The 14,048-nt window shown below is 40.6% G+C and overlaps 2 protein-coding genes across 5 annotated transcripts in view; both read right to left on the reverse strand.

The window, feature by feature from the left end:
• mon2 (MON2 homolog, regulator of endosome-to-Golgi trafficking) overlaps positions 1 to 14,048 on the reverse strand; it is a 448,157-nt gene that overhangs the window by 396,491 nt on the left and 37,618 nt on the right. The gene's annotated exons all lie outside the window — the stretch shown is intronic.
• On the reverse strand, positions 4,931 to 14,029 carry LOC112152494. The gene is made up of 9 exons (XM_024282127.2): positions 13,473 to 14,029; positions 6,914 to 6,995; positions 6,792 to 6,834; positions 6,505 to 6,640; positions 6,378 to 6,407; positions 6,083 to 6,254; positions 5,874 to 5,983; positions 5,612 to 5,780; positions 4,931 to 5,187 (listed from the first exon to the last, which is right to left on the reverse strand). Exons 1-9 carry the CDS (start codon positions 13,762 to 13,764, stop codon positions 5,097 to 5,099), a joined length of 1,125 nt encoding a protein of 374 aa, XP_024137895.2. The 5' UTR covers positions 13,765 to 14,029; the 3' UTR covers positions 4,931 to 5,096.

Genomic DNA, 14,048 nt, shown 5'->3' on the forward strand with positions numbered 1-14,048 from the left:
ATTGATTTCAGAGAAAACTTCCAACCTTCGATGAGAGGTTAGAGTTTGACTCCAACCATTTTCCTCTCTGAATGAAACCATGACAGTGTTAAAGTGACTATCTCTGCTCACATACAGATGGCGCTGGTCTGCTTCAACTCCTCACACTTTAAGCCACATGTGCCAAAGTCGAGGCCCGGGGGCTGGATTCGGCCCTCCAGATCATTTTATTTTATTGTTATTAATGACCAGATGATATCTTGTGTTCATTTCTAACTTGTATAATTTTGACAAAATATATTTTTATAGAGAGTAAAATATTGAAAGTTATTTAAGGTTTTAGTTGATTTATTCTGGAATAATATTCCTGCTTTTTTGTTATTTTTAATTATGTTAAAAAGTTACAGTTTTAAAAATTTAAATTCTTTTAGCTTTTTGAACTATTTTGGCATTTACTAAGATTTCTTTAGGCTATTTTGGAGCTTAGCTAATATTTCAGCTACATGCTAGCTGTTTTGACTAACCTAAGTTTTTTCAAGGCTAATTTGGCATTTAGCTAATATTTTAGCTGGTTATCAGCTTCTGTGTTTTTAGCTATTAATTTCAGCATCTTCAGCTATCAGCACTATCATCTTCAACGGCTAAATTCATCTTACAGCATTCACACTAGCATTATCACAGGTAATGCTATATATCTAGTTCATAATTATGTTAAAAAGTTACAGTTTTAAAGTTTTAAAAATGTAGTTTTAGAGTGTTCAACAAATGTTTATCCTGCTCAGCCCGTGACCTCAGGTGTGTTTTGGTTTTGGCCTCTTGTGTGATTGAGATTGACATCCCTGCTTCAAACTATCTTTTCACAGTTTCCTGTTTTTTAAATTTCTCACTCGCCTTCCATTGACTGCCATTGTAGTGAAAGTTCAAAAAGAGCTTCATCTGTGAACCTAACTCAGGTCAAATGTTCAACTATTTGCCCTTGTTGTTTTTAGCTGTTTGTTTGATTGGTTCAATCTGCTGGTTGGCAGATTCATGAGTTTCAGCTGAAACCAAACTCTCCAACACCAGAGACCATGTTCAGCTTCACAGAGACTCATCCAGAGATTTCATAGAACCTGCTCAGAGTTCTGAGACTCTGAGTCGGATGCAGCCCAGACCATAACAACCTCCTACATGTTTCCCAGCAGGGAGAGACTTCTTTTCTCAGTTTGCTTCAATTTTTGAAATAAAACCTTCAGCGTTGTCTCCTCTGTTTAAAGGACCTTCTTCTAAAAATGTTTTAGGCATTAAAAAATTAATGTTACAAACTCATATTTTATCATTTCTTTCCAATTGTCGAGTCATGTTTGAAAATCTCATGAGGTCCACGGTGGTTCAAACCTCCTGATTGTGGATCTGACTCTGATGTGTCTTAACTTTGGAGTTTGCATTCATGGAGGTTGTCTTCAGCTCTGTGGAACATCAAGCTGCTTGGACATGCTCAGTCTTTACAAGCTGATCCATGTATGTTTTTATCTCCTGAGGAACTCTATCCTTTTCTTTTTGTTGTCCAGTGATATCACAGCTCAGACTTTCACCTTTAAAGACACAGATGGACTGATTACATTTTATGCCATGGTCACAACTGTCATTATGGGTGAAATAGTAAATCTACACAGGAAATAACGAGAGTTTAGGGGCGCTCTGTAAAAGCTAGAGAGAAAATGTTCATGCACATTTATGTCCTACAGGCATGCTGCAGACGACAGGTCGCTGCAAAGAAATCTAACATTAAAGGGCGAGTATGGCTGAAGTTGGTAGGACACATACATTGTACAGAATTTTCCTTTCTTTTAACCCCCGAACTCTGTGGGCTGTGCAAGGAGCCTGTTAGTGTATTCTTAATCTGTGTGAGTGTAATTCTTGATTTGTGCATTACTTTGGATTTGTATGTGCACGTACTTCTTGATTTGTAAATCCTATATTACATAATGTATAACGTACATAATTTTTGTACATAATGTACAAAAATTGTGAAATTAAAAAAATACAATTTACACATGCACAAACTAAAATTACAACAGCTTGAAACTAGTTACACAAACAAATCACGCACAAATCACCTCTTCATCAGAGTTTTCTTATCAGAAATGAGAAAGAATGAAAGTTCTGCATGTGGAGTGTTTTCCATCTCAATAAAAAGACTAAAACAGATGTAATTACTGACATTAATATCTGTGATAATAAAGATCAGAGAATTCAAAACATCAGTGTGCATCTTTTGCACAGATAAGACTGATTACTTGGTTTACTTGTTTTGTTACACACACACACCCATCCACTGCAAACTCCTACCAAAACAAAACCCACAAAAGCTGCAGCATCACTTTTACAGCCTCATCAACGCACACAAAGAGCTGAAAACGACAGGAGGGGACGTGCACAAAGGTGCAGAGAGACCCCGGCCCTCACCCTCTTTTGTGTCTCACAATAGCAGGTCCAGGAGCAGCTGCTGCTGCTGCAGGCTGCAAGAGAAATTTGAGACCATCCTTTTCAGCAGCCTGGAGCTGCCAGTGTGTGGGCCGGGGGGGCGCCGGGGTGGGAGGAGGTGGCAGTGTACAAAACCAAAGGCACACTTTGCCAGATCAGTGTGGAGTGGACACCCCCTTTCATCCAGCAGATCTGCAGCGATGAGGGGCGGGGCTTGTGGTCCTAAAGTGGAGGAGGACGGCTTTTAAGTGAAGTCACATCAGTCACAGCACAAAAGGTCACAGAGGTCTGACATATGGATCCACACTCTGAACAAAGAGAGAAATCAAGAATCAGCCAATGGAAGGTGGAGCTCTGCTCAGCAACAGGACAACTCTGCTTTGATTGGCTCCATTAAAACTCTCAATTAGTATGAAGGGATTTTTCTGCCCCCATAATGCAAGTAAAGGTTACAGATTTGAGATTAAAATGTTCTAAATTGCAAACAAAATGTAAAGTGTTGAGAATAAAACTCCATCAATTGCAAATGAAAATCCATAATATTTGCTTAAAAAACATTTTCTTGCTAAAAAAATATCTTTGTGTTTGCACATTTTAAAAATTTTTGCTTTCAAAAAAATCTTTTGGTATAATTCTTAGTTTTCCGATGCGACAGTGCCTCATCTCCCTCTCGCTCTATCTTTGATTTTGCGTTAAAATGTTATCTTTTGTGCCACACAGAACAGCCTGCTGATCGCTCTAAATTCTATGCAATCATGTGACTCTTTGGACTTTCTATCGGTGCTGTTCTGTTGGAGTTCTACAGTCTTCAACCAGTCGGTCCGTTTCTCTTTGAGCAGAACTCAGAAGGAGCAGCAAAGCTCAAACATACAACAGGGTTCTGGGTTCATTCATAGGGTAGCAACCAGCATAACACTGAGAGAAAATCTTAAACGCAAAATCAAAGATAGGGGAAAAGCGAGATGAGACACTACGCATCTGAAAACCTTTGTGCTGCAAATGCAAAAACATTTTTTATAAGCAAAAATAAAAAAAAAAAGTTTGCAAAAGCAAAAACATGTTTTGAAAGCAAAAAAAAGCTTTTGAAAGTAAGTTTTTGAAATAGTATTTATTTTGATCTCAAATCATCAACCTTTGCTTGCAATATGGTGGCACAAAAATCACTCCATAAATTAGGAAGGAGGTCAGTGTGTGGGTTGTTTAGTTGTGACTTCAAAAATTATCCATGATGCATCTTTTAATACTTGTATAATTTGTAGTTGAAGAAAAATGTAAAGATTTATTTTCTTTCAACACTATAAACCTTACATTCTTAATTAAAAGTTTACATAATATTTAATTAGGAGGCTTTGGAGAAGATCTGTGCTTATAGCACCTCCCAGAGGGAATACCCAGAACAGCTCATCTCACAAGAAAAAACATCAAATACTAAAGACATCTTTAGAAAATACTTTGAAGGGTGGAGGAGGGTTGAAACACAGTGGCCTCAAATGTGGTATTAGAAAATAATTTGGCTCTTGGTTTAGTGTCCTGATCACTGTTATTTTATGGGTTGGGTGCTTATTTTCACTCCATGAATGAGTCTGATCCTCTGTCTCCCTTCTGTGGTTTAATGAGGGACTGCAGGAAACAAGTCCAATGAAAGTTCTTTTTCCACTTATACCACGGTTATTTACTAAAGAAAGAAATATTCAATCGGGTTTTAGTACTTTAATCGTGTCGTTTATTTTTGGTTTAGATCGCTTTTTCACAAAAAGTGGACAATTTGATCCATGCTCCGGCATGTTGTCATGTCATATAAATTTCATTTTGTGATTATTTGCAAATAATAAGTGGTTGGCAGATACTGTTAATAAAAAAAAAAAAAGTTAAAATCATTATCGCAAAGATTAACAAGGAATTGTATCTTTGTTGAATCTTTTTTTCAAAAGTTCTATTGCAACAGAATCTCCTCTTTTCAAACCCCCACAAGTTCTCAAGTAAGAACACAGAGACGAACAAATCCTCATCAAAAAACAAATATCCATCCATCCATCTTCCTGACCGCTTTGTCCCTTTCGGGGTCGCGGGGGTGCCGGAACCTAACCCGGCTACTGATGGGCGAAGGCGGGGTTTACCTGGACAGGTCTCCAGTCTGTCTCAGGGCCTCAATCACACACACATTCACTCTCACATTCAGACCTAGGGGCAATTCAGAGTCATCAATTATATAAAGCATGTTTTTGGACGGTGGGAGGAAGCCGGAGTCCCCGGTGAAAACCCACGCATGCACGCGGAGAACATGCAAACTCCACACAGAAAGGTCCCAGCCGGGATTCGAACCGGGGCCTTCTCGCTGTGAGGCAAGAGCGCTAACCACTGTGCCACCGTGCAGCCCAAAACAAAAAAATAAAAATATTAAAATCTAAAAACAAACCAATTCAAAGTTACTGAACTTTTTAATTTGATGTCCTGGACACTCAGTACAAAAAAACCCAACAAAATGTTTGCTCTTAAATGCCATTTATTTTGCTGACATTGTTTACACCCACAGAAAGAAAAAACTAAAAGATTAAACCTTTTAGAAAAACAAATGAGAGATGGGAGCTTCAAGGAGAGAGAGAGAGAGAGAATCCTTTATGTTCTCCTCGTCATCTCGGAGTGAAGGCTGATCAGCAGCATCCAAACCGGACCTTGTAGTCCCAGCAATCCGTGAATGTTTGGTCTTCGTTGCGGCAAACAAAGCCCTTGGTTGGGTTATAGCTAAAATATGAAAGTAACAATAGTTAGTAAAAGAGTCTTTCTTTGATGTTTGCCTAAAAATAATTTATGACACACATAATTTGTATTTCTGCTCTGAAGAACGTTCAGACTGGTTTGAGCGTTCTAAGTTCAGCAGTTTTAAAGTTGTGATAATGTCTTCTCTTTTCCTTAACAGCTGATTCAGACATGTCAATCTAAAGCCAACTTCAGCATCATGTTTTTGTATTTGTAGTTGTAAAGTTAAACTACATTTTTTTAAAATCTAAAATCAGTAATTGCAATGTGTTCAGGTTGTTGCAGCGCTGGGAATTTTGTCAACTTAGACGAGTTTTTTTTTTCAAATTAACTTGTTGAGACTGCTCAAGTCTCAGAGTTTAACTTTAAAGGTTTATCTGCTGAGAACAACCAAGTAATAGACACTCACATGTAGAACTTATCCCTCTTGAAGACGCCTAAGACAGAGTCGGCTTTAGCCTGGATGTACTGAGGAGTTTCACAGATCTGTCCTGGGTTTTCCCTCCTGAGGTCGCTCAGAAGCTCCCAGTCTCCAGTACCAGAGGGATTGTCCCGATCAAACCACTCAGTCCAGCACACTGCAGCCAAAACAGTCAGAAGTTCTCAGTGTATTTCTGTACACCAGTGAGGAACGTGGACATGAAAGTTGATCAAATGAGCGCTAACAGCACCTTTTTCAGTACAGTAGGAAGAGGGGCAGCTGAAGCGAACTCTGTAATCTTTGCACATCCCTCCGTTTTGGTCTTCATTTCTGCAGACAAATCCTGATGTCGTGTCATACCTGAAAGAAAATAAATTCATTGTTTTGGCTCTGTGGACAAAATCCCCCTGAGGTGATGAAGCTGCTGCCTGGACAGAGAGCACTGAATTCAATAGTTACTTAAAGAAGACTTCTCCGGTCTGGTCTGCAGGAGTCCCAGACAGAGTCGTGGCTTCAACGTCGACTGGATTTGGGCAGACTTTATCAGGGAACTGATTCCGAAGGTCCGAAAGAGTCTCCCAGTCTCCAGTCGCAGTAGGATCGTCTCTGTCAAACCACTGAGTCCAACAGTCTGGAACAAAGGTTGTCAAGATTAGAGGACTACAACTCAGGATCCAGTTCTGTTTTTATTTGGTCTGAACACGAGTTTGAATATCTGACATCATTTCTAAATAATTGAAATAAAAATGCTTACAGTATTCAGAGGAAAATAGAAACTTCGCGTCTGTGAAAGCAATGAGAAAACAGACCGTTAGCATCCACAGTTGACTCTGATTTCAGAAAAGGTCATGAGTGTTACAGCAGGTTCTGTAGTTGATCACCTCTATTGGACTGCATGTTGTTCGGGTTTGAGTGTTTTTTAGCTCTATTGGACTGCATGTTGTTCGGATTTAACCGTTTTTTATCTGGAAATGCACAGGATGGTGAGAGAAAGGTAACCACCAGAGCAATGATCCACTGTTGGAGAAAACAGAAACAGCTGAGTGAGTTTCCAACATGTTCTTAAAGAGATCTACTTCATATAATGTTGATAAATATTGAAAAACCATCAAGTCTCAAAGATCTCAGTAGATAAAAGTCTAAAGGTAAAATAAAAAGTACACATTACCAGTTTGTTCATGGTTGCAGAAATGGAAAGTTTCCTTCTTAACCTGATTTTGGACAAACAAGTAAAGAGTATGAGATCAGTGATATTTAAATAATGAAAAAGTTTCTTTGTATGAAACTCACCCACAGGAGCTCCAAGCAGAAGATGCAGCTGTCTGAACCTCGGCCCTTTTATACCATCTCCTCCACACCCACCTGCAAAGACCTGTTGACCTCAACATTGTAGTGGTGACTTCAAACTAGTTTTACTGCATTTTCTTTCATCTTGATGCTTGTAACAGGAGCAAACATGGACAAACTGGTCAAGGAGGCTTGACCTTTCATTTATTTAACCCTAGAGCACGATGACCGTGTGATTTTCACCCAAACATGATCCTCAATATCTTGTATTTTTCTGAGTGTTGTGGGTCCCTGGGTAGTCTCACATGTCCCAGGAATGGGTGAACCAAAGACCAAGTCTGCAGTATCATCAGTTTTTTAGGATTTTTTGGTTCTCAAATTCCTAATTTTTCAGTAATTTTCAAGTAGTTTTTAGGATGTTCCAATGTTTTTATTTTCCATTTTGTTACTAATTTTAAAATAAAAGGATCTGATTTATCACGTGTTCTCATATTTTGATCTAATTTTTATGACAAACCCCTTTTATTGGGTATATTATATTGGGTAAAAATGACCTGTTATAAGTGATGATGTGACTTTTCTGAGTGAAAGTGTTCTAGGATTAAATGACTGCATCAACTTCCTGAACTATTCTGGAGGACTTTTAGTTTCTCGTTCTTCATTAATGTCTTTTCTTTTATCTGACCTGATTGTAAGTTCTTGTGGACCGTCAGGTCCTCTGGAACAAGTCTTTTCCTGAATTAGAACCACAACTAATTATGATGCCTCATCCCAGCAACATAACCTGTTCTCAGCCAGAGAGCCTCAGGTTGTTGTTGCTGACCTCCAACATTCTTTATCGGTGACTTCAAACTAGTTTAGCTGCACTTTTTAAAATCTTGATGCCTGTGAGAGATGCAAACGAGTCGAGGCGGCTCAAAGGTACGATCAGATAATCCTATATTCATCCCGATGAGGGGAAAGTTCCACACTTCGAAGGCCCAAACAGTCACAGTCCCATTCACACATCCACACATATTCACACGCTGACGGTGGCTCCGCTGCTGAACATTGGCGCCAACCTCCTATCAGAGGCAATGTGGGTTTGGTGTCTTGCCCAAGGACACACTGTGGCGTGAGTCCCTAAAGAGTGAATGGGTGTGGCCCGTGACAGATTGGCGATCTGTCCAGGGTGTGGCCTTTCTTCCCCCTGAAGTAGTTCTGATGGACTCCATTACCCCAGTGACCCCAGGACAAAGTGAGAAGATTACGGGAGCTGGAAGACACATTTGCAGGTTGCACTACCCTCTTTATCTCTGGTTTTATGACATAGATCTCATAACTGAGTGAATCTCAGATATTTGAAATCATTTCCACACCTTCTTAATGATTGCAAAAAAAAAAATTCTGTGAAAATTTCTTGCATGCTCAGATACGGAGGATTTCACTCAAATACTGTTTCCACTTTCCTGCAGTTCAGGCAGTGAACGCGTTCTTTTAAGAAGGCAGAAGGATTTTGAGTTTGATAGGGAACAACCTGGGAGCCGGTCTGGCTACTGGACAACTGCTGTGATGGGATAAATGAGGGTGGTTCTGGTCATTAAATGAGTTCTAGACTAACTGAAACTTTACAGACATTTGAAAGCGTGGCCAGATAGGTTTGAGTTGCAATGATCTGTCATGATGGAAGAAAGAAGAATCTGATAAAGAAAAAAGTTTTAACCTCCAGTTCACATCAGACACATTTTTCCACAACAGTCAAAAGGCGCTTCTGCTGAGCTGTGGTTATTTAGTGCTTTTTTTTGGTTTTTTTGCCATTATCAGAAACCCAAACCCAACCACCCCCCACTCCGAAGTCAGCACACTACGTTGATCTGTGTGTGTCTCAGTGTGTTTTTGTGTGTCATGTTTGTGTGTTTAATTTAATCTCTTCAGTCTGTTTAGATACAAAATTATGATAGCATTTTTATAATAAAATAGCAGTATTTTATTCTGAAAAATTGGTTATATTTTGAAAATTGACCAGATTTTCTAATGCGCCTTTGAGTACCTTCCTGACAGAATTGACGCGGATCAATCGCAGCTCGTGCAAAAATAGACCAGATGTCAAAACGATCGCTGCACGCAATGAGCCGGCCACGATGGACCGCAGCATTTTGCGTCTGTTGTGAACTACTCTATAGGCTAACAAGGGCGCCAAATGGCGTCATTCCACTTCTGCAGCTGCTTCCGCAGCCTCTTCCGCAGCCACTTCTGCAGCCTCTGCTGCATCTGGTGTGAACCAAGCGTAAGTTGTTTTTTGGTTTGAATACACAAAACATTTAAATAACCACAGAGACTTTTCTGAATTGGGCCATTACTCTTATTTGGTGCCATTTTAACTTTGTTACTTTATTTAAAAAAAATAATATATATGTATATATAAATCTCCCCTCTCACCCTCCACGAGTGGTTTCTCCTCATATCTCGGGTCCTCTACCAGAGTCCTGGGACCTTGAGGGTCCTGCAGTATCTTAGCTGTTCCTAGCACTTTTCTGGACTGAGATGTCTGAGATCTTTCCAAGGATCTGTTGTAGCCACTCCTCCAGTTTGGAGGTTACAGCCCAGAGTGCTCCAATTACCACGGGCACCACTGTCATTTTCACCTTCCAAGCTTTCTCCAGTTCCTCTCTGAGTCCCTGGTATTTCTCCAGTTTCTCATGTTCCTTCTTCACATGACTTGGTACTGCCACATCCACCACAACGGCTTTCCTCTGTTCTTTATCCACCACTACAATGTCTGGTTGGTTCTCCATTACCATCCTGTCCGTCTGGATCTGGAAGTCCCAAAGGATCTTTTCTGTCTCCTTCTCTACCACTTTCAGAGGTGTTTCCTATTTTGACTTTGGGGTTTCCAGTCCATATTCTGCACACATGTTTTTGGATATTATTCCAGCTACTTGGTTGTGGCGCTCCATGTATGCTTTGCCAGCCAGGATCTTCCACCCTGCAGTTCTGTGCTGGATTGTTTCCTCTTTGAACAGTCTACACCTGGTGTGGTAGATCTGAGCCTCTATCGCTCTGGTGTTCAGGGCTTGTTCCTGTGCTGCCAGGATCAGAGCTTCTGTGCTGTCCTGCAGGCCAGCCCTCTCTAGTTATTGGTAGGACTTCTTGATATCAGCCACTTCAGTTATTGTCCGGTGCTACATCCCATGTGGGGGCTTGTCCTCCCATGAGATTCTGTCCTCCAGCATCCTCTGCTTTCCATTGTCTGAGACATTCACTGAGCACGCTGTCAGTTGGGGCCTTGAGCTTGGCATATTCATGCATCTTGGATGTTTCATCCTGGAGAGTGGCTTCAACACTCACTAGTCCTCGGCCTCCTTTCTTGCGGCTACCATACAGTCTCAGGGTGCTGGATTTGGGATGGAACCCTCCATGTATGGTGATGAGCTTTCAAGTCTTAACATCAGTGGTCTGTATCTCTTCATTGGGCTATCTTATTATTCCTGCACGGTATCTGATGACTGGCAAGTCTAAAATTCTCATTATGATAAGACTGTTAAAAGAATGTCTCATCTATAAACTGATGCCTTTAGAAGATTTTTGCAAACTTTCCTTGGATTCTTTATGGTCAATATCATAGCATTTTACTGGAGTGTCCAAAATTTTAATCCCCACTGTGTGTCTGTGTGCAAGTGTGTGTGCTTATATGTATATACATTTATGTAGATACTCTGAAGAAGAACTGGAGAGAGCTTTGAAGGTCAAGAAGACAGTGGTGCCTATGGTAACTGGAGCACTGAGAGCTTTACTGGAAGATTAGACCAGATATACCTAAAGGAGAAATACTGTAGATAAAGAGACCCGTCAGACAGGATAAAGTATAAGCATGGCCACATAACAACTTCACTGTTATGCAGAAGATATGCAGTTGTACTTATCCATTAAACCAGACCAGAACGATCACATGGAGAAACTGAATTACTGAATAAGAGACATTAAAACCTGGATGCAGTGTTAATTTTGATTTAGTTTTAGTCATAGTCTTTTGACTAAAATAGGGTTTAGTTTTAGTCGCAATTTAGTCATGTTGATTCTATTAATTTTAGTCAAATTTTAGTCGACTAAATTACAGCAGATATTTAGTCAACAAAAATATAGAATAAAGGTAAAGCATTTTAATGAAATTCACTAAGTAAAATCATATGAATAACACGCAAAGATTTTACCAATTTGTAAAAAAACATTTTACTTCACTTTGCTTTCCAAAGTTGTCATTTCTGCAAATTCAGCTTCAACAACTTAAAACACATCAAAAGAAAAAATAAATATAATTATATAACTATAATTCCATCCCATTTCTAATAAGAAAGTGTCTATTCACAAGGAAAACGGCCATTCATGCAATTATGGAGATTACTGGTTAAATTATTAACAGATCAATAACCATTCCTTCCTTACTTTGTGACTAAATAACCTCCCTGACATTATTATTTATTCATTATTTGAAATGATTTAACTCTGCAGATATTTTCTCTCTGTTTTACCGCTGCAGCTGTGTTGATCTTTTTGAAGAAAATGTGCTCATATGCTTGTGTAGCACTTTGTGATTAAGAACTTTTGAGAACTCACTTTGATCGTATTGTTCATATAGGGCTTTGAGTGTGTTCAATCAAACAAGAATGGAACTGGAAAAACCTGGTCTCATATCAGGAACAATAAGTGCAAGTGTTGGAACAGAAAAGTTGCTCCCCAGGAAGTCCTTGGGGAAAATTACAGTGGTTTACAGCCAAGATACGGGACATTTTGACCAGCAGCTCCTTCCACGTGGGGTAATTCATTGAGTGCTTGAATTGGCTGATTTGAAAGGTGTTTGTTGTAAAAGGAAACGGGAATGGTAGTCACTTGGGATCCTGTGTCTAGGAGACATTGACATTCGTGACCGGCAATGCTGACCTCTGCTGTGCACCTAGACCCTATTAGTCCTTGTGGAACCTTTGACTCAATCTTTGAATTGGACAGCAATTCTGCACAACGAACTGGAGTTTGGTTCTTTGGAGGGCGGTTTTGGCTTGACACAATTCCTGTTTGCCCCATAACAGGAACCAAAGCTAGTTAAACAGTCGTTGGCTTGAGCACGGTTTTGTTTTTTTTTCTGCTTAGCTTCAAACTCTCTTTTCTTTGCATTAACTAGTGCGGGGTTGGGTTTAGAGGAGCTGTAGGAGCTAAAAGGTCTAGAAACTAACTCACTCGTTCTAGCACTTAGAGCTACTGCGATGTGTGACGCCAGATAGACTTGGCTTGACGCGCTAATCGGGCCGTCATTTTCCTGTACTACGCAAAAACAAAAGTCTGTCTTTCCAATATCCTTTGCAATAAATCTGTCATTTATTCTTTACAATAACTGATATGGATTATACTTATTTTGATCGATTTCCCGCTACAGCGGTCGAAAACCTGTTTTCCTTCTGGCTGACGCACACCTGTCTGACGTCAGCCAATCACACTCAATTTATGACAGACCACATAATGACAGCAAGATAACAGATCACAACAGCGACACCCACAGGACATATTTCACAATAGGGCTCCTACAGGAGCATTGCGGTTTCATATGCCCATCTTCCCCACAGCGAAAACAAAAACCAGGCTTTAAACTGGACGAAGCTGGTTTCACGGAATTGGTCTTTTTTCTTTCTGGTCTTTGAGTAGAGCTTGTAGCTGCTGTTGGGTTTCTGCTGCTTTGATTTGCAGTCAGAATGGCTAACTGCTGCTGTATTGCTGTCATTTGCTGTGAAAGTTGCTTTGTTAAGGTTGTTAAAGCGCTGCATAGGTTTGTTGCTTCAGCATCTACAAACTGAGCTTGAGAAGTAACTTTTTGTTTAGCTCCTCCTAAATGCTGCTTCATCCTAAGATGTTTTGCGGTTTCTTGATCTTCTTCGATGCGCAGCAACAGCAAAAAGTCGGCAAAATCAGGGGGATTTGACTTTTTCTGTTTAAGTTGCAGCTCAGTTATCAAATTGTTGTCCCAGCACCCTCTGCAAAACTGCATCAACAGGCTTTTGTTCATGTCTCGCTCTGCTACTCCACCTCTTTTCGCTGCATGTCTTAATGCTACCTGAAGACGTTGCAAATAAGCAGATGGTTTTTCACCACCGTCTTGGAAGGTGTCCATAAATTTTGCATAAAGCTCTTCACCGTCCTGCACGGTGCCAAAAGCAGAGTCGAGTTGCTGTAAATATACATCAGCTAATGTGTCAGGGCTTAGATGGTTCACCATGTCACATGCGGGAGTCAATTAGCTGTCACGGATCAGCNGCAGATGGTTTTTCACCACTGTCTTGGAAGGTGTCCATACATTTTCCATAAAGCTCTTCACCGTCCTGCACGGTGCCAAAAGCAGAGTCAAGTTGCTGTAAATATACGTCAGGTAATGTGTCAGGGCTTAGGTGCTTCACCATGTCACATGCGGGAGGCAATAAGTTGTCACGAATCAGTCTGGTGTGTTGAAGGTCAGAGATTGCAGGATCCCGCAACGCTGATTCAACACCAGACCACCATGTGTCATAATGCGTTTCATGTGTCGGTCGAGGCACTTTACCTGAGAAGGTTCTCAGTCTTTGGGCAGCATGCATGAAGTTCTCACCGCTCCTGATGACATGTTCCACAACATAACGTTGGACTTCAGGGGTGTTAAGGTCACTGGCAGCGATTGGTTTCCTTCCATTTTGCCTGTCAGCACGGTTGGGTTCAGAGGACCTTACTGGTGGTGAAGGAGAAACAGAGTCATCTGGCTGTGATGGGTTAAGAGGAACTTTTGTGTTTGCAGCTTCGTCTGGATGTTCAGTCTCAAGTTGAAGCTGAAATATGGACTTTTGGATTCGGGACATCATTTCTTGCAGAACCACAGCATAACCGTTTCCTGATAGTCTTGAAATTTTCTTTAGGTTGGATAAATTATCTGTTTTAAAACCACCCAGTGTCTTCAGAAGACCCACTAGAACGTCTGCTGGAGCTGAAGGCAGTAATCACAAACACAGGCTTGCTGGCACCAATATGTTTATATAAATAAGTCAAAAACAAACATCCATCCATCCATCCATTGTCTTGACCGCTTCCTCCCTTTCGGGGTCGCGGGGGTGCCGGAGCCTATCCCGGCCACTGGTGGGCGAAGGCG

Source organism: Oryzias melastigma, linkage group LG6 (genome assembly GCF_002922805.2).
Source record: "Oryzias melastigma strain HK-1 linkage group LG6, ASM292280v2, whole genome shotgun sequence".
NCBI classification, from domain to species: Eukaryota; Metazoa; Chordata; class Actinopteri; order Beloniformes; family Adrianichthyidae; genus Oryzias; species Oryzias melastigma.

What these genes read in the sequence shown, in the direction of transcription:
- LOC112152494 (XM_024282127.2), bottom strand. Translation starts at nt 13,764, where the DNA reads ATGATGTCCCGAATCCAAAAGTCCATATTTCAGCTTCAACTTGAGACT. An exon ending in AAGACTGAGAACCTTCTCAG is followed by an intron (nt 6,996 to 13,472) that starts GTAAAGTGCCTC and finishes TGAGGTCAACAG; the next exon opens with GTCTTTGCAGGTGGGTGTGG. An exon ending in CTGCAACCATGAACAAACTG is followed by an intron (nt 6,641 to 6,791) that starts GTAATGTGTACT and finishes TTTCTCCAACAG; the next exon opens with TGGATCATTGCTCTGGTGGT.